Genomic DNA, 24,493 nt, shown 5'->3' with positions numbered 1-24,493 from the left:
AGGCGGTTGGCGACGTTGGTAGGCTAGCTAAACGTCAACGGGTAACGTCTCGGCCGAACTGCGCATGTGCACACTGTCAACTCAAAGACACTTCTTCGCTATAACGTTATTTTTAACGAACATGAAAAAGTGTCAGTTTGTCACTTTCACAAGGTTGGAGTAATAACATATTTAACTACTTACAATATTGGCTTGAATCTAGGCTGTGTCTTTAGATTTCGAGAAAATCAACAAGGAAGAACATTTGACTTCTCAAACCCCGGCTTGGTCTGTTTCGCAAGCGGTCCAGGAAGTATCGCGAGGTTGCGCCTCTGGGTTTTTTTTTTTTTAGAAACTCTGTGGTATAATCTACTGTCAAGAGGACTGTATTGAACAGTTAAGCTAACGACGACCTCAGCGTTTTCTATAGGAACGTATTTTAACACTCCATAGGTATTCATACAGCAAACGTTACATGTGTTGTTTTGCTTTAGTTTGATTCAACTTGATAAATCCGGCTATTGTTATATTGTCAACCACGTATTAGCTATAGCGTGGCAATAACTTGGTTGGTGACGTTAGCTAGCTTGCTCGGTTAGAATGGGAAGAGATGGGGTGGGACACGTTGGCTAATCAGTCAGTTATCTAGCTTAGTTAACCAGATTTTGTGAACTGTGTTGCATATTTGCTAGCTCTTTGTAATCTTAGCCATCTGAAATGTTCTATGATTTCAACTAGCCACTCCAAGTCAAGCTAGCTAGCTAACAGTCAGAGAGTGGATTTGGCTAACAGCAGACAGCTAACTTTAGTTAGCTCACCTGAATGCGAAGCAAGATTTGTAGCTGTGGTTTGTTAAACTGGTAGTTATCTAGCATAATCGGACTAGGACACTGGTCTAGAATGATGATGTGTAAATAAAGAAAGCAACGCGAGACATATTTTTAGAATATTGTTGACCTGTGAATGATAGGGTCACTGGGTCATTACCAATAACCACAGTCCATGTCCAGTCCGATTGATGAATAGATTCTATGGCGTTCAGACTGACACCTTTTTGATTTACGTAATTTGACAGTGTCCAGACCTAGCTACCACTCTCTTGGATGTTGACCTTTTCAGTGGGAGTGGATGTAAGAGGCATGAAATTATAGATATGTGTTGTAAAAAAAAACAAGTTACTATCCTGGGCATGTAACTAAATCAACTCACAGTAATGCAGATATTTGTTGGAAACATCTTTGTGCCAGCCAGCCTGTGTGAGACTGACTGAGGCATTCTGTCTAGTGCTGGTTTGACCTGTCACCTCCAAACCCACCTGGTTTGACCTTTCCCTCCTTATCTTCCTCCTGCTCTTCTCCTCCCACCTGTCCTCTCATTTTCCGGCCTGTGCTGGCACAGCTTCAACCATGAGGAGTGTGTACCTCTTGCTGCCCACACTGCTACTTCTCCTGGCACTGCCCGTCTCCAGGGGACGCTACAACGATGACTTTGACGATGGGGAAGACCTGGCAGACTTTGCAGATGACAATGACTTTGCTGAGTTTGAGGATGTGAGCGAGGACACTGCGGCCGAGCCAGAGACGGCCCCTCCACCCCGTGGTGCCCCCCCTGCTCAGCCTGCTGAGGACGATGAGGACGAGGCCACAGTGGAGCTGGAGGAAGACGGACAGGAGGACGGCTTTGAGGATTCCGATACACAGGTTAGGGGCTGCTGTGGCCTGGTAGCTTGCATATGACCAGGGACAACTTAGTTGGCACACTATCCCATGCACTGTGTTTTTGGTTTGTGCCAGAACTAATCAATATTTATTTTTGTATTGCTGTAGGATCAAGACATGTACAGCAAGTACGATCCAGACGAGTTTGATGGCATGGAGAAGCCCAGCCAGTCCCTTAAAGACCCTCTGATCATCCACACAGTAAGTTCACTGTTAACACCAGACTAGTGACCATTAGGAAGCCATTGATTACAGACCTATTTCTTAAACTGTACTCTGACAACCAAGAAGAAAATCCTTCTTAAATGTGAGTGCCAAGATCAAATGTTGTGGTTGTCAAGGTGATGAGTCTGTCCGTCTTCCCCTTCCAGGTGCCGGCCCACCTTCAGAACAGCTGGGAGAGCTACTACATGGAAATTCTAATGGTGACGGGCCTGCTGGCCTATATCATGAACTACATCATCGGCAAGAACAAGAACAGCCGTCTGGCCACAGCCTGGTTCAACTCCCACCGAGAGCTCCTGGAGAGCAACTTTGCCTTGGTGGGTGATGATGGCACCAGTAAGGATGCAGTGAGCACCGGGAAGCTGAACCAGGAGAATGAGCACATCTACAACCTGTGGTGCTCAGGTCGAGTCTGTTGTGAGGGCATGCTCATCCAGCTTAAGGTATTTACAGTGTGTGTGAGTAAGAGAGAGAAAGTGTTTGTGTGAGAACTAGCTGCTGTTTCAATGTTTTCTCTGGTCTGTTCCAGTTTGTGAAGAGGCAGGACCTGCTGAATGTACTGGCCAGGATGATGAGGCCAGTCTGTGATCAAGTGGTGGGTACATATGATGCCTGCATACATGTACATCACCAGTCACATTGTCACTCACCTCAGCGCTTACAAATACTTTCCTAAAGGTAGACCTTTTCTGTTGTCAGAAATATACAGCAAGTCAGTCTCTTTTTCTTTGTAGCAAATCAAAGTTACTCTGAATGATGAGGACATGGATACGTTTGTGTTTGCTGTGGGCACCAAAAAGGCCATGGCCCGGATGCAAAAGGAGATGCAGGACTTGGTGAGGGGCGGGCCAACATCACTGTACATTCATTCAGCCTTCCAGACACTATTAACCATCTATAAGCCTCAGGCTGCGTGGGTGTATGTATTGACCCGTCTTTGTTTGTGTGTCTGTCTGTCCCCAGAGTGAGTTCTGCAGTGACAAGCCCAAGTCAGGGGCAAAGTACGGCCTTCCTGAGCTCCTGGCCATCCTGACAGAGATGGGTGAGGTCACGGATGGTGTGATGGACAGCAAGGTGAGCAAGGGAGGGGACCTCTGTTGTGGCCTACTCACCACAGTGGGGACTTTGTCACTAGGCTATTGCAGAGTGGTCTCTTATTGTTTGTAGTGGGAGAATTTGACTTGAAGAGTACAGTGTGCTACAATTTGACAGACCCCTTGTTTTTCTTTCATTCACCCTTCCACTGTCTTTGTCTTTCAGATGGTTCATTATATCACCAACCATGCTGACAAGATCGAGTCCATCCATTTCTCTGACCAATTTTCTGGTACAAAAGTTGTGCAAGAGTAAGTGTGCCTGCAAGCAAGTCAGTTTTTCCACAACATATTAACTATATCACACCAATGTCCTTACTCCACCCCTACCTCTGGTCTTGTATTAAAGCCTCTTATGAAATGATGTACAGTTGTTTCTGTTACCTGAAGCTTCCTTCTCAACCCTGTTGTGTTTCAGGGATGGACAGCCCTTAAAACTGCCTGAGACCAAGAAGACGCTGCTGTTTACATTTAATGGTGAGCCAACTGTCTTTACTTGAAATGCTTTCCAACACTTGGCATGCAGCCGATTCACCATATTTGATATGTAGTGACTGAATGAAATGTTAACAAATGTTTTCCTGTGTTTGTGCATGTAGTGCCTGGCATGGGGAACACGTCTCCCAAAGACATGGACACTCTGCTACCCCTGATGAACATGGTCATCTACAGCATCGACAAGGTCAAGAAGCTCCGCCTCAACAGAGAGGTGAGAATGGCAGGATAATTACACTAGTCTCCTAGTACACCCTCATTCTGGCCTATTGGCAGACTTTAATTATTATATATTTTTTTATCTACAGTCTTCCTTTCATCCATCACTGCATCTCCTTGCTCCCCCTCTTTCTCTCTGTATCTGTCCTCCAGGGAAAACAGAAGGCGGATAAGAACCGTGCCCGTGTGGAGGAGAACTTCCTGAAGCAGACCCACAATCAGCGCCAGGAGGCTGCTCAGACCCGACGGGAGGAGAAGAAGAGGGCTGAGAAGGAGAGGATCATGAGCGAGGAGGATCCTGAGAGACAGCGCCGCCTGGAGGTCAGCTCCACCACAGCCCACCAGCAGAATAACACACTGTAACATTACACGTTGGAACACAGCACACTGTTCATCTTGGCCTTCTTTGTACCTCTTGCTCGAACTGTCTATGGTGTTTCCCCCTTTTCCAGGAGGCTGCTCAACGTCGTGATCAGAAGAAGATTGAGAAGAAGCAGATGAAGATGAAGCAGATCAAAGTCAAAGCCATGTGAGGACAGACAGCTACAGGGATTCAATCACACAGCTCAGACGGTTTCCACTGCTTCCATCCATCTCTCTCACTTCAGCGCCCAGTTCTGGCTCACAGGCTCACAGACATTCCCTTCTCCATGGGTGTGTCAAGCTTAGCTGTTTCTGTTCTCATGGAAACACTTTGTCCAATCAGTGGTGTTTTCCTTGGCTGTGAGTGAGCTGCTAGTGACAAGCGAGAGGGACAGAGGAGTTTTGCATATCAAGTCTGTCACCATGACAACCCGTGCAAGTTTTTTTTCTTCTGTTTTGACTTTCTTCTGCATAGGTTTTCATTGCTCTTTTCAAAGCAAGTTGGCTCAATGAGCCTATTAATCAAATTGACAGGGATTGGGGGTTGCACCTCTTGATGGGAAATAAAATGCTCATATTTTAAAAGGAATGAAGGCATGTGAGGCCTGTTTGAGTTATTAAGTTAACACTGTGGATGCTACAAGACGAGATGCAAAGTATCCAATTTTAATTTATATCTACAGTGGGGAGAACAAGTATTTGATGCACTGCCGATTTTGCAGGTTTTCCTACTTACAAAGCATGTAGAGGTCTGTAATTTTTATCATAGGTACACTTCAACTGTGAGAGACGGGATCTAAAAAATCCAGAAAATCACATTGTATGATTTTTAAGTAATTAATTTGCATTTTATTGCATGATATAAGTATTTGATCACCTACCAACCAGTAAGAATTCGGGCTCTCACAGACCTGTTAGTTTTTTTTTTAAGAAGCCCTCCTGTTCTCCACTCATTACCTGTATTAACTGCACATGTTTGAACTCGTTACCTGTATAAAAGACACCTGTCCACACACTCAATCAAACAGACTCCAACCTCTCCACAATGGCCAAGACCAGAGAGCTGTGTAAGGACATCAGGGATAAAATTGTAGACCTGCACAAGGCTGGGATGGGCTACAGGACAATAGGCAAGCAGCTTGGTGAGAAGGCAACAACTGTTGGAGCAATTATTAGAAAATGGGAGAAGTTCAAGATGACGGTCAATCACCCTCGGTCTGGGGCTCCATGCAAGATCTCACCTCGTTGGGCATCAATGATCATGAGGAAGGTGAGGGATCAGCCCAGAACTACACGGCAGGACCTGGTCAATGACCTGAAGAGAGCTGGGACCACAGTCTCAAAGAAAACCATTAGTAACACACTACGCCGTCATGGATTAAAATCCTGCAGCGCACGCAAGGTCCCCCCTGCTCAAGCCAGCGCATGTCCAGGCCCGTCTGAAGTTTGCCAATGACCATCTGGATGATCCAGAGGAGGATTGGGAGAAGGTCATGTGGTCTGATGAGGCAAAAATAAGAGCTTTTTGGTCTAAACTCCACTCGCTGTGTTTGGAGGAAGAAGAAGGATGAGTACAACCCCAAGAACACCATCTCAACCATGAAGCATGGAGGTGGAAACATCATTCTTTGGGGATGCTTTTCTGCAAAGGGGACAGGACGACTGCACCGTATTGAGGGGAGGATGGATGGGGCCATGTATAGCGAGATCTTGGCCAACAACCTCCTTCCCTCAGTAAGAGCATTGAAGATGGGTCGTGGCTGGGTCTTCCAGCATGACAACGACCCGAAACACACAGCCAGGGCAACTAAGGAGTGGCCCTGTAAGAAGCATCTCAAGGTCCTGGAGTGGCCTAGCCAGTCTCCAGACCTAAACCCAATATAAAATCTTTGGAGGGAGCTGAAAGTCCGTATTGCCCAGCGACAGCCCCAAAACCTGAAGGATCTGGAGAAGGTCTGTATGGAGGAGTCTGCCAAAATCCCTGCTGCAGTGTGTGCAAACCTGGTCAAGAACTACAGGAAACGTATGATCTCTGTAATTGCAAACAAAGGTTTCTGTACCAAATATTAAGTTCTACTTTTCTGATGTATCAAAAACGTATGTCATACAATAAAATGCAAATTAATTACTTAAAAATCATACAATGTAATTTTCTGGATTTTTGTTTTAGATTCCGTCTCTCACAGTTGAAGTGGTACCTATGATAAAAATGACAGACCTTTACATGCTTTGTAAGTAGGAAATACTGCTGATTTTGCAGGTTATCAAATACTTGTTCTCCCCACTGTAAGTGACAGTCCTTACAAGTTATGTCTGTCTGTCTGAATTTCTAAGCAAACAATAAAATGCACTGGAAGTTATTGAACAATCTAATTTCTGTCTTTTTTTTTATTGAAGAGTTGTCTTGTGGTTAGGTGACTATAAATGGACCAATGGGACGGTAAGTCTAGCGCTAAATTTGACCCAAAGATTGAGTCCGCAGAGAGATTGTCTAGGCTACTGGGTTCAAACTAAGCTGTCTTGGTGGGCTTAATATCAACTCCCTTGTCTCCTATACTGTACAGTAGCCTTTTTTGGAAACCACCATTTCTGCCAGCATGTTGATTCTTATTGGGGAGTAAGTATTGTAATTTTTATGACCTAGTACTGTAGTTTAACAAAAACCAGCATTGGACAGTATGTGTTACCAATGCAGAGAGCTGAATGGCAGCATCTGATGCTAACTGATAATGTACTGTACTCCATCTTGGCCAGGAAGAGTTCCTTGATGTTGTCATTGAGGTGAGCGAAGGTCACATCCTTGAGGGGAATGGGGCCCACGTCAAACTCATCCAGCTTTGTGAACAAGAGACAGAAATTAAAGATGGCAGATCCTATGAGGTCGAGGGTCCCGCAAATCTGGAATAATGACTGAAGTCAAAGGCCCATGTGGCAATACAGGACGTGTTCAACAACCCCACTCCGACATAAAAGTCATGTAAAAACAATACCAACCATCAAACTGAAATGCACCACATCACACAGTCCTTTCGGAAAGTATTCAGACCCCTTGACTTTTTCCACATTTTGTAACGTTACAGCCTTATTCTAAAATGCATTAAATAAATAAATCCTCATCAATTTACACACTGAATGACAGAGTGAAAACAGGTTTATAGAAATGTTGACAAATGTACTAACAAAAGTATTCAGACCCTTTGCTATGAGACTCGAAATTTAGCTCAGGTGCATCCTGTTTCCATTGATCATCCTTGAGATGTTTCTACAACTTGATTGGAGTCCACCTGTGGTAAATGCACATGAGAAGGACCTTGGTCAGGGAGGTGATGGTCCCTCTGACAAAGCTCCAATGTGGAGATTGGGGAATAACCCAGAAGGACAACCATCTCTGCAGCACTCTACCAATCAGGCCTTTATGGTAGAGTGGCGAGACGAAAACCACTGCTCAGTAAAAGGCACATGACAGCCCACTTGGAGTTTGCCAAAAGACACCTAAAGACTCTCAGACCATGAAACAAGACTCTCTGGTCTAATGAAACCAAGATTGAACTCTTTGACCTGAATGCCAAGCGTTACGTCTGGAGGAATCCTGGCACCATCCCAACGGTGAAGCATGGTGGTGGCAGCATCCTGTTGTGGGTATGTTTTTCAGCAGCAGGGACTGGGAGACTAGTCAGGAATGAGGGAAAGATGAAAGGAGCATAATACAGAGATCCTTGATGACACCTGCTCCAGAACACTCAGGACCTCAGACTGGGGCGAAGGTTCACCTTCCAACAGGACAACGACCCTAAGCACACTGCCAAGACTAGGCAGGAGTGGCTTCGGGACAAGTCTGAATGTCCTTGAGTGGGCCATCCAGAGCCAAGACTTGAACCCTAATAATATCTGTGCCAAACTTGTAGTGTCATACCCAAGAAGACTCAATGCTGTAATCGCTGCCAAATGTGCTTAAACAAAGTACTGAGTAAAGGGTCTGATTACTTATGTAAATGTTATGTTTTATTTGTAATTAATTTGTGAAAATGTCCAAACCTGCTTTAGATTTGTCATTATGGAGTATTGTGTTTATTGTGAGAAACAAAATGTGGTAAAAGTAAAGCGTCCTGAATACTTTCTGAATGCACTGTATCATGTATATTTTGTTAACCGTCCGGATGGCTTGGTCTTGGATGAGCTTATAGCACTTCCATTGCAAAATGAAAGCTCATTGTGTATTTAGCTCACTGTCTGGATCCGTGCGATAACTGGAAGAGTGAAGTAGGAGATGGAACTTAAGTGTTTGTCAGTAATGTTACCTTTTTTTTATCGTCATAGCAGGCACAGGTATACATTATGCTAGCTACATACTCGTATTTGATTAATAAACAAACATGTTTTCGCAAACCTTTGATAAAAAGGAGCTTCAAACGTCCGTTGTATACCTCTGGCTTACTGCAAACTTGCCCCCAGCCTGGTGCTGTTGTCAAAACAATGGCAACGTCACACACTAGCTAGTTGTGCTTTGCTGAGGAATATTTTTATTTTTGTCCGCTCACACAGGAGTAATGTTTTTGTTTAAGGGTTGCTGCAGCAACCCTACTTCCCGCAGCTATGAACATAACCCTTTTACTTGTGTGACGTGTGTGATCATGTCTCGTTTCCCTGCGGTGCCATGTTTGGCCACATGATGGCAATGTAGTCACTTGATCGTTTCCTTGTGCAGCAGTTCTTTTGAAACTTCTTTGGTACTCCGTATGCATATAACTAAGTAAAGAAGTTCAAAACTGGAGGTATGAGGATAATTAAATAATACATTTTTCTGTGTCAATGTCCTGCAAGTTATACTGTGTGGAATGGGTATCTCTAAGGCCACATCTGATACATTGATCCGTAGATTCGCCACAAGTAGTCATAGACAAGAGAAAAGTTTTTAAAATCCTATAGCTACCTGTATGTAGTAGGCACATCCAACATAAAAACATTTAATATATTTTTAGTCGGGGACGTTTGTATTTTGACTGAGTTGACTGTTCCCTTTATTTTCATGGATCTGGATGGATTGTGAGGAAAGTGCTGACTTCGAATGACGAAATGAATTAGCAAAGACTGATGGAGTGCAGGCGAGGCTTTCAGGTTTGTTACGCGATGGCCGCTCGTTTAACATTATTTTGTTGTAGGACATAAACAAATATTTAGTGAAATATTACGCTTTGTATGGTAACTACACAGCACCGGGAAAGTATCGACATTGTTATAACTGAGCTATTGTGCCCACTGGCAAAAACGGAGTTATCTTTTCAGTTTGGTACTCAGTGTTTTTCCCCGTTCGTCCTAGGCCTAGCTTCACTTGAGCAGCGGGTTGGTAGTTTCGGATGAAACGGGCAATCGGTTTGAAAGAGGCAGGTCCGGTTAGGCGAGTGAATGACGTTTAGCAAGCTAACTTAGGTCGATATTTGCATCGTTGTACAGAAGTAATATTTTGAATAACCACTTTCAAATTTATGAAACTTAACTAGCTAGTTGGGATTTGAATAGCTAGCTAGGTAACAAGCTAACTTGTTAAATGAAACTGAGTATGGTGGCAGCTAACGCTAGCTACACATGCTAATCTAGTTATGATAGAGCTAGTTAGTCAAGGTGATCCGAAGTATATAACGAACGTTACAATAAGCTACCATAGTTATCTAAATCATAACTAGCGGATTGAAAATAGTGTAATCCTATCAAAACACAGCTAGCTAGCGTGTGACGTTGTCATTGTTTTGACAGCAGCACCAGGCTGGAGCGAGTTTACAGTATGCCAGAGGTAGGTTACCATGACAAGAACTGACGTTTGACGCTACATTGATGTGAGCTGTTTTATCAAAGAAGGTTTTTTTAAACATGGTTTATTTAACCAAATACGAGTATGTAGCTAGCATCATGTATACTTGTGCCTGTTATAAGGATACAAAATGATGTTAACGTTAGTGACAAAACACTTAATTCAGTTGCATCTCCCACTTCACTCTTCCAGTTATAGCATGGATCCAGACAGTGAGCCGGATACACAACGAGCTCTCAGTTTGCAATGGAAGAGCTATAAGCTCGTCCAAGACCCCGCCACCCGCAGGGTTAACAACAAAATATACCGATATGATGGGGTGCATTTCAGTGTGCCGGTTGGTATTGTTTTTACATAACTTTGTTTATTTTGGAGTAGGGTTGTTGTACATGTCCTGAATTGTAACATGAGCCTTTTACTTGTCATCTCTCCAGGACTCGGGGTTCCCCCCAGTGGGAGATTTGCGGGACCCTCGACCTCGTAGAATCTGGTCCAGGCACACAGAGATGGCCCTGCCAGTGCCCAAGTTCAAAGTTAGAACCCTAACTAACTTGCTGACTCATCATACACTCACACCAGCCTCACTCTCTAAAAGCTGCACTGTAGCATACTATCTCTAATTTCCTTATTTTGTTCCCAAAGCTGGATGAGTTCTACGTGGGACCCATTCCCCTCAAGGAGGTGACCTTCGCTCGCCTCAATGACAACATCAAGGAACCCTTCCTGGCTGAGATGTGCGCAAAGTTTGGAGAGGTGGAGGAGATGGAGATATTGTTTCACCCCAAGACCCGTAAGCACCTGGGCCTGGCTCGCGTGCTCTTCACCAGCACCAGGGGGGCGAAGGACACGGTCAAACAGCTGCACAACACCTCCGTCATGGGTAACATCATTCACGCTCAGCTGGACATCAAAGGTATGACATGGATTCATGGCTTAATATCTGTGGTTTGATTTGATATATACATATATTTTTATATTATTACTATTGAAGTATAGAGGTGTTTTATGGAGACATAATTGTTGTCACATTAGAATTTGGTGAAGATATTAGCTACATCCTTGTCTTATGGGTATGTTTGTGTATCTGCAGGCCAGCAGAGGCAGAAGTATTATGACCTGATAGTGAGTGGCTCCTACACGCCCCAGACTGTGCCCACAGGAGGCAAGGCCCTGACTGAGCGGTTCCAGCCCCCAGCGCCAACACAACCAGACACGGTACACTCACCAAGGGCTCATCACAACCATCCTACTGACATTTTCATGGAGGATTTACCTTTATGGTCCATCATTCTTGAGAGGCTTTCATAATTTTCTACTGTGTAATGTTTTTTACTTTCTCTATCTAATTCTCCCATCTTCCTGTTCCTCTCTGTCTGTGCAGTCGTCAGATATCAGGCGGAGACTGTCCTCTGAGATAGCTGGCCTGGCTGCGGGCTTGGCTGCAGGGGTATCGGCTCTCACCCCTGGGAGCACCACCCCCTGCTCTGTGGACACAGGCTTCAGTGAGCAGCGTCTAGACACGACCCCCTCCTCCATGGGGGGGCCCTACACCCCAGGCTCCTCCGCTTCCTCGCAGGGAGGAGGAACGCCCTACACCCCTCGCTCTGTCTTACAGGACTCGGGCTACGCTGTTGCCAGGTCAGTATTGGGGAACAAACACCCTGCATAATAGCTCAGTTGTTAATTTATCCAAAAAATGTGTTTGTCATTCCAAAAAGGTATACACATTTCTCTTTATTAGGATAGTAATAGTCAATGTGGTAACTTGTGTTATATATAAACCCTCTATGAACCCTCTTTCTCCTTTTGTTTCTTAGACAAGTTGGATACAGTGCTGGCCCGTTGACCAGTGGCTACCCTCCCCAGGACATGCTTCCATCCTCCTCCTGCTCCTCCTCTACCGTCTCCTCCTCAGTCGGGGCATACAAAGCTCCCCGGTACTCGGAGGACCCCCATGCACCTCCTCAAGACCTCTACCAAAGGTGTCGCCCCACATACCCCCCTACCGGCCCTTTTCGTCCTAACGAGCCCCCGCTCTACCCCACATACCCAAATGCTGGAGGGGCTGGACAGCACATGGCACACCACCCTGCAATGCCTCCCCCACCTCTTGCACCCCAGTACGAGCAGCCCCCTCTGGCAGACCGGGACAGAGAGAGGGACAGAGAGCGGGACAGGGACTCAGGAGGGCGGCACAGTGCCGGTGGGATTGGCTCTAGAAGGTCATCTTACCAGGAGGCCAACTCTTCCTCTAAGTATTCCCACCACTCGCATCACTCAGAGAGGGAGAGGGGCTACAGACGGGACAGCCTGGGCTCCAGAGAACACGGCAGACACCGTAACCACCACTCACACAATCACAGCAGCAGCAGTAGTAGTAGTAGTAGCAGCAGCCGGCGACGGAGCAGCCACGACCGAGACAGCAGGGAGAGGGACAGAGACAGCGACTACTCAAACAGCTCCGACCCCAGATTCAACTCCAACTCCCACCGCTCCTCCTCCAACAGCCTGTCCCCGCCTCCATCTGCCTACCCCTCCTACTCTTCCTCCAAAGACCAACCCCCTCCCCACAACCCCTCTGTCTCCTCCCGCCTAGAGCCCTCCTCAGTGTATCGTGCCCAGCCTAGTGGTGCTGGTTCTGGGGAGAGGGGGTCTGTGTCTGACAAGGACCCCCGATCCCACCACACCCCTCTGCCGCCCCCTCCACCACCTCCCCTCCCCCCTGCCTCTGTGATAGCGGCGGCTGTAGCAGAGACGCTCAGCGCCCTTGACTTTGGCCAGGAGAGCCCAGCCAGAGAGGAGACGTGGACCAAGCCCAAACGCCGGCCCACCACCCCACCTCCCCCTCCTCAGCATCCCTCCACCCCTCCCTCTTCTCCACCCCACTCCTCCATCGCTTCCTCCTCCACTTCACCCTCCTCCACCTCCCTCCCACACCATCTCCCCTCCTCCACTTCCCTCTCCGCACCCCCCCAGCGAGACTCTTCCTCCCCGGAGCCAGATTCCACCAATGAGAGCCTGCCATTTGTCTACCACAGCAGCAGCTTAGACTCTCGTATTGAAATGCTCCTGAAAGAGCAGAAAGCTAAGTTCTCCTTCCTGCCCTCTGATGAAGATGAGGGAGAGGACAGAAAGGAAGAAAGGCAGAGAGAGAAGGTGGCAGCAGCAGGAGAGGGAGGAGCAGCAGGCGAGGGCAGGAGCAATAAGCAGAGGGAGCAGGATGGGGAGAAAGACAGGCGGAGGAGACAAGGAGGAGATGGTGGAGGCCAGCAGAGGAGGAAAGGAGAGAGGGATAGAGATGGCCGTAGAGGGAGGAAGCAGAGAACGGGGGGAGAGGGGAGGAAGAGTCCCACTGTAGTAGCACAAGCTACCCCCTCCTCCTCCACCTTCTCTCCCCGTGTCCCCACCACAGATAACCATACTAGTCTCCATGGAACAGGACCTCTGCAGCAGGAGACAGCCCAACCTGAGCCTATTGATCCAAGGACCAGACAAGGGGCACAGACACCCCCCTACAACGGAAAGAGTCAGGTAAGAACATCTTACTCTGTTAATGGAAATATTGTAGGAATCAGATTGTATGGAAACATTGGTGTATTGTTAGCAGGGATTGTCAGTTGATGCAAGAGTGTGGGAAAATTGTGAATTCTCTCCTCTTTCCTTTCTGCAGTCATCCCCTCATTCCTCTGGGGAAGACATGGAGATCTCCGACGAGGATGAAGAACACACCATTACAGCAGTGACCACCCACCACGCCACTCCTTCCGCCGTCTCTTCTCCATCTTCATCCCAGGCCCCCCTTCCCTCGCAGACAGACCCCTCTGCCTCCCCCTCTGACCCCACACAGCACTTTGGCACGTCCATGCCTGCTCCACCCATCCCCTCTTACCCCCCTCACCTCCCTCCCCCAGGCTTTTCCCTGCAGCCCCCTCCACCCCCCTGCATCCCCCCACCGCTGGGCCACATGGAGCTGCACCCTGAGTACCCTCCTCACATGCCCCCACACATGTATGACTATGCCAGCAGTATGGAGCTGATGAACCAGTACAGTGGCGGAGCCCCCATGTCCTTCCAGATGCAGACCCAGATGCTGAGTCGGCTGCACCAGCTGAGGATGTCCTCCTCTAATGGCACCGCTGCCCCTGGCGACGCCCCCCCTTCAGACTACTACCACTCCATGCCCCCTCCCCCACACCCCCACCACCCCTACATGGACCAAGAAGGGGGTGGCTATGAGCAGGATCAGCACTACATGCCCCCCCACATGCCCTACGCCTACCCTGGCCCCTCTCAGATGCCCCACCACCACGCCATCCCCCCTCCACACACGGGCTGGGCCCCGCATGTCTTACCCGAACACTACGCGTACCACACCCCTCCGCCCTATGGGACTATGCCTCCTGTGGGGGGAGAGGCCCAGTACGGGGCGGAGGGAGACCCCCAAATGCCCCTGCTAACAGAGAACCCCCACGAGGCCACAGTGCAGCTGGTGCTGGCCACCCTCATCCAGGAGATGAAGAGCATCATGCAGAGGGACCTCAACCGCAAGATGGTGGAGAACATCGCCTTTGGAACCTTTGACGAGTGGTGGGAGCGCAAGGAGACCAAAGCCAAGGTAAGAGAGTGGAACAACATGTTCAGAAAGCACAGAAAAATTGGCCTATACTACATACCTGGTTTGAGGAGTTAGTGAGGTAACTTTGGTCAACCCTTGAGTTCAACTCGGGATAACTGGTACCATGAAAGTGACTCACCCTTCAGCCAGGTACATTTCTATGGCAACGAATCCTTCAGAACTAACCTGCAGACTAACTCAGGGCTAACTCCATTTATGCCGAATGAAGTGTCTGCCATGAGTTGAGGACCAAATAAATCAGATTCCCTCCCTCTCATCAAGATTCCCTCCCTCCATCATCCCCCTCATTTTATTAATCAAATGTTTTTTTGTATGTTAAACATAAATGTTAAAATACCTATCACATTACAATTAGTAATGACAGAATGCATTTGAAACTTTTATCTATAGGATTTGGGAAAAGGGTGTTTGTGCATTGATAAGCACACCAAAGATGACATTAACACCATAGCCTGCTGAATTTGCAAGATAACCTTTCTTGCAATTTGATTTTGGGACAAATTCAAATGTGTCACTTACTCGCCCATGGATTGATGTTTCAGTATTGTCTCGACGAGTTTGCTGTTTGATTATTTACGTGCGACATCCACGGGCAGTTACAAGCCTGCTAGAGTTAGCGACAGGCAGACAAGCAATATCCACTGTTGTATTATGGATGAAATCTGAGCTGGAATGTGAAGCTAACTGAAGCTGGCTAGCTTCAGAAAACCCTGAGTAGATATAGCTAGCGTAGTATACCCATCTGGTCAATTTAAATGGGTTTCTGATTTCCGTTTTTCAAGTCGTACATGGTTTTCCTGTTATTGTTTATTTTTTTATCCATTATTTGATTTGCCATGTCACCCATTGATTTACTTTTGTAAATACACATCTATCCTCCCTCCCCAGCCGTTCCAGACCATGGTTCGGGGTGTGGCTGCAGTGAGGGACGAGGACAAGAAGGAGGAGAACAAGGCCAGCAGCAAGCCCCGGGAGCCCCTCATGTCTCTGGTGGACTGGGCCAAGAGTGGAGGAATGGAAGGCTTCTCACTGAGAGGGGCTCTACGACTACCATCATTCAAGGTAAACAAGTACACAGAGGCAACAGTTGGAACTCGGCAATTGTCCGTTACTGATGTACATACATTTTTGTACTGAGCATAGGAAATAGAGATGTATAGACATTACACTAATACATGTTCATGAAGAGATGTAATGTAATGTATCCAATGTATCCATCCATTCACTTAGGGATTTTTTCCACCATAACGTACCGTGATATTAACTGTCTGTGTGTATTGTGTCCAGGTGAAGAGGAAAGAACCTCTGGAGCTAGCAGAGGTAGGAGAGATGAAGAGACCCAAGACACCGCCAGAGGATGACGACGAAGGTGAGCTTTTCATCAATGACCCTCTCCTTTGGGGATTTGTCACCGACCGTCTTTGTGTTTCCTATGTTGGCTCACCATCTCTCTCCTCCCCCCAGACTCGTACCATGACAAGGGTCTAGAGGGAAGAATGGCAGATGGGGAGGGCCACAGGGCTGAGAAGGACAGCAGGCGGAGGAAGAAGAAGACGAGAAGTCGTAAACCTTGGGACCTGGACAGCGAAGGAGAAGAGACTTCTGACGGTTCTTCTTCAGATAAGGTGTGTGTCTGCATGTGCAAGGGATAATTTAGCATGAAAATAATGTTTCTCCACATTATAAAGTTTATCTTATCTCAAATTGAATAAATGGCTACAGAAACAATAATGCACGATTCTTCTAATCAGTTGATGATTTCCGCAAGCAGTACATACTGGCAGTGTTGTTGTATTTCCCCATAGTGCTGGCTAGATGGCAGCATTTCACTGTATGTCTTTTCATACTCTGCTGTACTTTGGCTTCATTGACTTGGATTGAACCTGAGACACTGTTGTATATTATCACAAACTGTCCTTCTGTTCCTCTCTGTAGGAGGATGAGGAGGAGGGAAGTGACAAGGGGTCTGAAGGTAAATCTAGCATTCTTCATGTTATCCTTATTGAAGCCAATGTGCCCCCCTCACAGGCATTCTTATCTACCTTTTACATCATGCCATCTTATCTCTCACTTAATCTCTCACTTCATCTCACTTCTTTCTTCAGATGAGGCCTTGAGTGCGGACAGCGATGATGAGAGCCTCTCCTCATCCACAGAGAGTTCTTCCTCCTCAACATCATCATCATCCTCCTCTTCCTCTGAAGACGAGGATGAGGAGGAAGGAGAGCAGGCCGGCAGTGGACTGGACACCATGGATGAATCTACGATGGACAGCACAGCTCTGGACACAGAGAAGGGGGATGACCGGTACGTTTTGAACCGTGTTCCTGTTTTTGAATATACCTGTATATAAGTATCCAAAATGTTTTCTATATATTTCCTATGGAAGTGTCTTTATTGAAACTTGATTTGTTGCTCAATGTGTGTCTGGGTTGATTCTGACCATTCCACTTGTTGTGCACTCTAGAGAAAAGTCTGCAGCTGCTGTTCCAAAGGCACCGCTCAGCGCCGAGATCAAAGCTGGTTAGTCACACATTTAATTTCTCTGTTATGGATGTTCATTTCCATGGCAAGTGCCAATGTTTTTCACCTGATTCATAATTCAAATATGTGCCCATATCTCAGAAATTGCTGCCAGCAAGAAGGATTCATCAACACTCAGCTCAAACGCTCGTCCTCCAGCCCCCCGCCCCTCCTCCCCAATTGTCATTGTGCCTCCTCTCAAGAAGCGAAGAAAGACCGTCTCGTTCTCTACCGGGGAGAGTGACTACAAACCCCACCTTCCAACTGTCCCCTTGTCCCCACCTCCCTCCACTGCCTCTCCTCTCTTGTCCCACATGAAATCTCACCTTCCAGACTCCATTTTCATCGCCTCCATACCTGGAACCACCCCCTCCAAGACTCTCTCACTCCTCCCCTTTGCCTCCAAACCAGGCGAAGGCAATGCCCTCTCTCCCTCCCCTGTTCTCACTGTTCCCTCGCCTGTACGCCCCGAAGACTCAAAAAAGAGCCCTGTCCCTCTGGTGTCCCCCCCAATCACCCCCACCAAGTCCCCCAACAAACGGGGGGCTACCCCCAAATCCCCCGCTCCAGTGTGGGTGTGTCGCACCGTGCAGAACCTCCCCCTGGACCACGCTTCCATGGTCAAGATGGCCTTCGAGGAGGCCCCGCCCCCTGTCACAAAGGGCCGGGGCAGGGGACGCCCCAGGACTGTCAGCCTGTCGATCCCCACCCCTCCCCCCTCTTTCAACACCCTCAGAGAGGAGGAGGAGGAGGAGGAGGAGGAGGAAGAGGGACTGCAGAGGCTGAGACTCAGTGAGCAGCTGGGAGCATCCAGCCTGCTACAGCTGGGCTCGGCCCCCACGGCTGATCTGTCTGTCCTGGCTGATGTGGCCCTGAAGCTGGCCCCAGATGCTGGAGACTCAGAGGAGACAGAGACGTCAGACGAGGCAGAGGAGCAGAAGATGGAGGAGGAGATGCTCCTCTCTCCCAAAGCCCTCTCCCTGGTTATGGACCCACAGGGCCTGTCTGCCCTGCAGGAGCACAACTATTCCAAAGCCCCCTTCCACCTCATCCCTGCCCAAAAGAGGAGTGTCTCCAAACAGGAGTCTGGGGTGCTCCTCCCTGCAGACTTCAACCATCACGCCATCTCTGGGGTGCTGGAAGCTCCCGAGGAGGTCATAGGGGAACCCCTGCCCTCTAGGGACAGACACCAGGCTGAGTACCTGTCTGGCATGGGGCTGCTGTGTGAGGATGGAGACATGGCCAAGGCCTCTGTGCTGACATCTCTCACCCCATCAGCCAAGAGGAAGGGAATGGTGGCGAGGGGCAGTGAACTGGAGGAGATGGGGAAAGAGAAGAACAAGAAGAGGAGGAGGAAAGATAAGGAAAATCTGGAGTTGCAGCAAACGAAAAACCAGAAGGAACATCAGACCAAGAAACAGAAGAGGAAACTAGAGGTGTGAGGTTTTGTGGGTTTGTGCTTGAGTCAAGTGTCACAACTAAGAAGTGTTGAGCATGGTGTGTCAACAACATGTAAATATAGGGGATTGCTCAACCACAGCTTACATTTACTGTAACTTTGTCATCTTAAAATGACATGCAAAGCAATGTCTTTCATCAATTGCATAAAGTTTCACAGCTTGACAGTTACATGGTCAAATTGTCATGTAAATATATATTAATACTGTCAAACAAATTACTAGTAAATTACAGTCTAATCTAGAAAGTCCCACCCTATGGCCTGATTTGACCAGTATTTAAAAACCTGTTACAGGCTAATTTTAGTTCCTGAGTTGACATCTCCCACTCTCTCCTTGTTCCTGTCCCTCTCCCACTCTCTCCCTCTTCCTGTCAGGAGGTGGACCTGGAGGAGGATGTGGACGTGGAGCAGCTGGAGCCGGGTGAGCTGTCTAACACGGAGGACGAGGAAGAGTGGGACGATGTGAGGAAGAGCGAGCGCCTCTTCCTCCAGGAGGCCGGGTTGACTTCGTCGCAGCGTTGGCCCAAGCCCATCCCTGCCCCGGAGCCCGTCACGTTTGACCAGCGCAGCGAGTTTGAGCAGATGACCATCCTGTACGACATCTGGAACTCTGGTCTAGACATGGAGGACATGACGCTGCTGAAGACAACCTACGAGAAGCTGCTGCAGGACGACCACAGCACCAACTGGCTCAACGACACACACTGGGTCCACCACACTGATATCCTTTACTACTGGCAGGGCAGGGGGTTTGGAATGAGGGTTAGAAGCCCTGCTTGTGGTTTAGGATATTCCATGTGTTGATGCCTCTTATGAACAGTTATGCTGTGTTTTTAAGTAATGTACCGGTATGTGGAAGTCAGTGGAGGCTTCTGAGAGGAGTGTGGCGCAAATAGAATGGCATCAATCACCTGGAAACCATGTGATTGATTTATTTGATACCATTCCACTTATTCCACTCCAGCCATTACCACAAGCCCATCCTCCCCAATTAAGGTGCCACCAACCTCCTGTGGTGGAAGTAGATGAAATGGTGTGTAATGATGCATGTGTATTTAGATGGACTGGTGTGTGTTCATCAGTAACTGTTGTTAGCCTTAACGTATGGCCTGCACTTACCAACATCCCCAACCCGCGGCGTAAGAAGAAGAGTGCAGACGGGCAGCTGCGGGAGCACGTGACAGGCTGTGCCAGGAGCGAGGGCTACTACGCCATCAGCAGGAAAGAGAAGGATGTCTACCTGGATCTGGAACTGCCTGAGCAGGCCCTACTGGAGGCTGCCGACTACGACGCCTCGGTATGCACACCTCTCTTTACCATCTCTCTACTTTTTATATTATATATAGTCTCTGGCTTTTCATACAATGGTGTCATGTTGTTGCTTGTCATTGTCTCTGTGGTCACAGGTTTTGTTCCAATAAGATTGATGACCTTTGGTCATTGAATACAGGGAAGTTGGTGAACAAGTAGTGTATTTCTTATTTTAGCATATGCTTCACAATGCTGTAGGAAGTCACGCATAGTTTGTCATGCAGATGTATTCAACAGCTTTGCTGCGTCTGCTCGAGGCAATGAAAATTAACTCACTTAATCTGGGGTTAACTATTTTAGTGGGCATTTAGGGCAAAGTGCCTCTCACTCAGTAGTATTTACATCGAGGCCATGTGATGGTGTGTGTCACCGTGTGTGTGTCACTGGCCCAATGTAACTCTCCTCCTGTCCTCCCCTCAGGGCTCAAACCGGCTGCTGTCAGAGAGACGGTCGGAGCAGCGCCGCCTCCTCAGTGCCATAGGCATCCCTGCAGTCATGGACTCTGACCTGCTCAAACTCAATCAGCTCAAGGTACACAACAGCAGCCTGAAACTGTGTGTACCACTGATATTATGTAACTGCTGTGTTACCTCTGCTCTTCAACCACCATGTTATTTCCCATGGGTTTCATTCTGAGAACTCACTTCTGTTACTGTGTAATGAAGACCTTGACCCTTTAAACCCAGGCCAGTGTGTTGAAAATGAGACTTTGATCCAGGACTATGGTGAAATCTAGAGGGAAGGCTGATAGTACATTCAATCCGGTTGTCTAGACAAAGCTTGATGAGTTGGTTATTTTAATCAGTTGTGTAGTGCTGGGGGGTGGAACTGAGTTTGTGAAACCCTGGACTAGAGTAACTAAATTATTGCACCACTATGGCACTAACTCTTGCTTCCTTCCTCAGTTCCGGAAGAAGAAGCTTCGATTTGGCCGCAGTAGGATCCATGAATGGGGCCTGTTCACCATGGAACCCATTGCTGCTGACGAGATGGTCATTGAGTATGTGGGCCAGAATATTAGACAGGTACTGGTCATTGTACTGCTTGAGGACTGTATGTGTCTAGGGCCATATTCTAGTCTGTACTTCATTCATCCATAGTGTGGTATCATAGCATTAGCAATAGACACATGGCAAACATCAGTGTTAGTCTTTCCTGGGTGTTCAGCTGGCATCATTGTTTGACTGTTTGTGCCCGTTTCTTTGCCAGATGGTGGCTGACAACAGAGAGAAGCGTTATGCCCAGCAGGGCATTGGGAGCAGCTACCTGTTCAGAGTGGACCACGACACCATCATTGATGCTACCAAGTTAGGCAACCTGGCACGCTTCATCAACCACTGCTGCACTGTGAGTCAGCCTATACCTGCACAAGCAAAACAATACAGGATATAACAATGGAGTGAAGCAACGTGAAGACTAAATAGAAAAACACACATTTCCATCATAGATATTTAGTGACTCTGATACACACACAATGTTCACAGTAACATTGACTGGTAAGATCCTCTTAATTAAGTTGTTTTCTTTTCTTTGTATTACCTATAACTGGTCTTCATCCTCTTCCTTCCCTAGCCTAACTGCTATGCAAAGGTGATCACCATAGAATCCCAGAAGAAGATCGTGATCTACTCCAAGCAGGCCATTGGCATGAATGAAGAGATTACCTACGACTACAAGTTCCCTCTAGAGGAAAATAAGATTCCCTGTCTGTGTGGAACAGAGAACTGCCGTGGGACGCTCAACTAGATACCACAGCATGACCACTCATGCGGCAGTACCCCATTTCAGTCCCTCCTGTCCCCGCACCACAACCCCTGACTATAACCAAGAACAAAGCCACACCCACCACCAACAGCCCCCCTCCAGACCCCAAAGCCCACCTGCTCCTCCAGACTGTCAAACAGTTGTCTGTACCATATCCAGAAAACAGAGAGAGAGACATGCAACGTTTGCACTGTTCACACGCTTTAATTTACCTGGGGTTATGGTTTATTATCTTAGGGGCTGTGAGACTCTCCTTCCCAGGGGTGTGATTAATAATCGGGCCCCCTCTCCTGTACCCCAAACCCCTGAAATGCAGCATTAGTCTCCGCTGTAGCAGGATTTAATAACTTAGGACCACTTGTTCCCGTTCGGTCAAGGGTGGACATTTTTTCCCCCCCTGCCAACAGCCTTTCCTTGGAATAGAGAATGCAACCGTAACCTATCAGAACTGGTTTTGTGTGTCTTGTCTGCCTCCGCACAGATAGGGAGTGGTCCGGAAGCTTCCGCTAACCCAAACCCTCTGCCCACACAAACCAATCCGCACATAGACGCACAGGATTTACAAACATATTCAGGGTTTTAAAGGCGTTCGTTCGCAGCGCAGTGTTAGTTACACACTCTAATCCATTGGGACTTCAGTTATGCAAGATTTCCAAAAATGAAGATTGTTAGAGCTTTGTCATTTTATAGTATTGCATATTCTTATTACTATTCTTGTTCTGATTTAGTTGTGCGAGCTGTAGGTGGGTGCGTGACTCCCCTCACCAGTTGGAGGAGAGACCATAGACTTAAATATTTGTTTTTCACCATGCTACATAAGAACAAATCATTTGTAGACCAAATAGTCTATGGCGTCACATCAGTTTATCTTTAAAGCTTAAGATGGCTGCCGAGTTTTAGTCTGCAGGTTTATCTCCATTTGGAATGCTTCGTTTGTTCCTTTTACGTTCCCCTTTCCCCATTGTGATGTTGTCCCTCCTCACGTTAGGAAGCAGAGAAAGGACCTGACCCATGTGTATCTGTGTGTGTGTATCTGTGTGTTTTAAGAGAATGTATTCTTACGAAAGCGACTAAGTTTTTATTCCTGTCGTGTGAATGTGCTCTCACTGTCAATTAGTAGTTTTGTGCTATTGAACAACCTGCAAATGTCAGGTTGTCTGTGCTTTTTGTAATGACATGGTCAAGGCACACTTGTCAGGAAAAATGTTTCTATGAAATCTCCCTTATTTGGCAAACCATTACAGACAAATCTGTTCCAATTTTTGTATTTATTTAAATGTAACCTTTATTTAACTAGGCAAGTCAGTTAAGAGCAAATTCTTATTTACAATGATGGCCTACCCGGCTCAACACTGGGCCAATTATGCGCCACCCTATGGAACTCCCAATCACGGCCGGATGTGATACAGCCTGTAATCGAAACCAGGGACTGTAGTGATGTCTCTTGCACTGAGATGCAGTGCCTTAGACCGCTGCGCTACTTGGGAGCCCGAACATATCTCTGCCCCATTGACCCTTATACAAGTGTTGAGGTCTGTGTATGTTGGACTTAGTCATTGAGTGTGTTCGTTCTGAATGGTTTTAAAGGGTTAACTTGTGTGTAGATCAGATCTGGTAAATCTAGTTTCTAGTTAAGTCGATCTCGAGGGGTCATTTTTCACTGTTATTCATGCTCTCTCAACTCAAGCAGTCGCTGTCCCAAGTTTTAATCTTTGATTTAGATGTTTTAAATGTCACAAGGCCCCTCCATGTTCTGTTCCTTCCACAGCAGAAAAGTTATCTATATTTCTTTTTGCAACAGGCGATTTTCAATACAAACCAACCTCTAACTTTAAAAATAAAAAGATGGGAAAAAAGTTCTGACAAATGTACATATTGTAGAAGTGTTTGTTTCTCGTAGAAACACACTTGTTCCAGTCTGTAAATACGTTGTTCCTTTCCTACTTCCCATGAGGAAAACTGTACATACCTTCCATTGTTCTTTTTTGTTTTTCCTTTTAATTTGATTTTAATATTATTTGCAATATTTCTCTTGTATTAATGCGTTGGACTCTTTTATTAATGGTGCATTAAAATATTTTTTAGAAAAAGTGAAAGCTTTGTTATTTTTTTTAAGCCTTGGTTGAGTGTCAGGATTTCCCCTAGCCTCTGGGTTGTCTATAGGTGTTGTTATATTCACTCTGGCTATCTAATGCGATTTCAGAGCACTCTCGTCCAAGTGTGCCGGAGTGCAGAATAACTGAGGAATTTACGAAAGCGCAACAACGGTTGAATGTGTCGGCAAAAAAGATAACGTTCCTAGCCCTTTCATGCGTGAGTTCCAAATATCTCTAACGGTCGACCCAGCGTGAGTTTTTTTTATCCACGTGATGTTATAATGTTCTCCATTCCAGAATGTGATTGATACGTAACAGTACATTTTAACCGCGCTGTCCTCAAACTAAAGCACGCAGCCTGTTTATATTTATAGGTTGTTTCAATTTCAAATGATTTTCTAACAAGTTTTTATTTTCTAAAACCAGTTTGAATTTAGGTGTGTTCCGCCTCATTCATTCACATAAAAATAATCATTTTTACTTTTGCGGACAATTACATTTTTGGGACATTTCTGACACGGACAAAATTTCCCAAGCACTTCATAATTGTTAGTGCAGTTCACGTCTGCAGACATTTGCTCATCTCCTGTCAGAACAGTATCTGCACACGTGTTCACATTTTCCATTCCACATTTCTATTGTAGCGTACTGTATGTATGGAGCATAATATATTTGTGTATATTCTTTATCACCGCGGACACGTGAGGTAATGTTACTCATTTTATAACCTTTATGGTGTTATAGTCAATCGTGCTTATGTAGCCACATTATTCTATTAGCTCTGTAAAACAATGCTAATTGCGTC

At 46.8% G+C, this 24,493-nt stretch overlaps 2 protein-coding genes across 8 annotated transcripts; both read left to right on the top strand.

Annotated features, from left to right (window-relative positions):
- The first annotated feature begins 49 nt into the window (after nucleotides 1-49).
- LOC139365021 (PAT complex subunit CCDC47) lies at nucleotides 50-6,461 on the top strand. Of its 4 annotated transcripts, XR_011626529.1 has the most exons (13): nucleotides 73-432; nucleotides 1,378-1,679; nucleotides 1,806-1,898; nucleotides 2,069-2,365; nucleotides 2,452-2,517; nucleotides 2,657-2,758; nucleotides 2,886-2,996; nucleotides 3,183-3,268; nucleotides 3,435-3,493; nucleotides 3,616-3,725; nucleotides 3,884-4,051; nucleotides 4,183-5,537; nucleotides 5,615-6,461. XR_011626529.1 is itself a non-coding variant. In XM_071102330.1 (12 exons), the coding sequence occupies exons 2-12, from the start codon at nucleotides 1,386-1,388 to the stop codon at nucleotides 4,261-4,263; spliced, it is 1,467 nt and encodes a 488-aa protein (XP_070958431.1). In that variant the 5' UTR covers nucleotides 50-153; nucleotides 1,378-1,385; the 3' UTR covers nucleotides 4,264-6,461. The 4 variants fall into 4 exon arrangements, 3 of the variants coding, with proteins under 3 accessions (XP_070958431.1, XP_070958429.1, XP_070958432.1); XM_071102330.1 differs by having other exon boundaries at nucleotides 50-153; nucleotides 4,183-6,461; XM_071102328.1 differs by having other exon boundaries at nucleotides 4,183-6,461.
- Nucleotides 6,462-9,169: 2,708 nt separating this feature from the next.
- On the top strand, nucleotides 9,170-24,165 carry LOC139365016 (histone-lysine N-methyltransferase SETD1A-like). Of its 4 annotated transcripts, none has more exons than XM_071102323.1 (21): nucleotides 9,170-9,208; nucleotides 10,092-10,236; nucleotides 10,334-10,432; nucleotides 10,542-10,812; nucleotides 10,990-11,114; nucleotides 11,281-11,537; nucleotides 11,717-13,430; nucleotides 13,570-14,514; nucleotides 15,424-15,597; nucleotides 15,823-15,904; nucleotides 16,000-16,160; nucleotides 16,471-16,507; nucleotides 16,641-16,842; nucleotides 17,003-17,058; nucleotides 17,161-18,494; nucleotides 18,896-19,238; nucleotides 19,633-19,814; nucleotides 20,249-20,359; nucleotides 20,734-20,853; nucleotides 21,038-21,175; nucleotides 21,401-23,688. In XM_071102323.1, the coding sequence occupies exons 2-21, from the start codon at nucleotides 10,099-10,101 to the stop codon at nucleotides 21,572-21,574; spliced, it is 6,663 nt and encodes a 2,220-aa protein (XP_070958424.1). In that variant the 5' UTR covers nucleotides 9,170-9,208; nucleotides 10,092-10,098; the 3' UTR covers nucleotides 21,575-23,688. The 4 variants fall into 4 exon arrangements, with proteins under 4 accessions (XP_070958424.1, XP_070958422.1, XP_070958423.1 ...); XM_071102321.1 differs by having other exon boundaries at nucleotides 9,174-9,208; nucleotides 18,893-19,238; nucleotides 21,401-24,165; XM_071102322.1 differs by lacking the exon at nucleotides 9,170-9,208 and adding an exon at nucleotides 9,759-9,881 and having other exon boundaries at nucleotides 18,893-19,238; nucleotides 21,401-24,165.
- The last annotated feature ends 328 nt before the right edge of the window (nucleotides 24,166-24,493 follow it).

Source organism: Oncorhynchus clarkii, chromosome 13, assembly GCF_045791955.1.
Source record: "Oncorhynchus clarkii lewisi isolate Uvic-CL-2024 chromosome 13, UVic_Ocla_1.0, whole genome shotgun sequence".
Classification (NCBI taxonomy): Eukaryota; Metazoa; Chordata; class Actinopteri; order Salmoniformes; family Salmonidae; genus Oncorhynchus; species Oncorhynchus clarkii.
The sequence above is the reverse complement of the archived record's forward strand: the minus strand, read 5'-3'. Positions and strand labels throughout refer to the sequence as shown.

Coding starts and splice junctions, on each gene's coding strand:
- LOC139365021 (XM_071102330.1), top strand. CDS start 1,386: ATGAGGAGTGTGTACCTCTTGCTGCCCACACTGCTACTTCTCCTGGCA. Junction 2,518..2,656: donor GGCCAGTCTGTGATCAAGTG/GTGGGTACATAT, acceptor TTTTCTTTGTAG/CAAATCAAAGTTACTCTGAA. Junction 4,052..4,182: donor AGAGACAGCGCCGCCTGGAG/GTCAGCTCCACC, acceptor CCCCTTTTCCAG/GAGGCTGCTCAACGTCGTGA.
- LOC139365016 (XM_071102320.1), top strand. CDS start 10,033: ATGTTAACGTTAGTGACAAAACACTTAATTCAGTTGCATCTCCCACTT. Junction 16,161..16,470: donor ACGGTTCTTCTTCAGATAAG/GTGTGTGTCTGC, acceptor TCCTCTCTGTAG/GAGGATGAGGAGGAGGGAAG. Junction 17,059..17,160: donor CAGCGCCGAGATCAAAGCTG/GTTAGTCACACA, acceptor CCCATATCTCAG/AAATTGCTGCCAGCAAGAAG.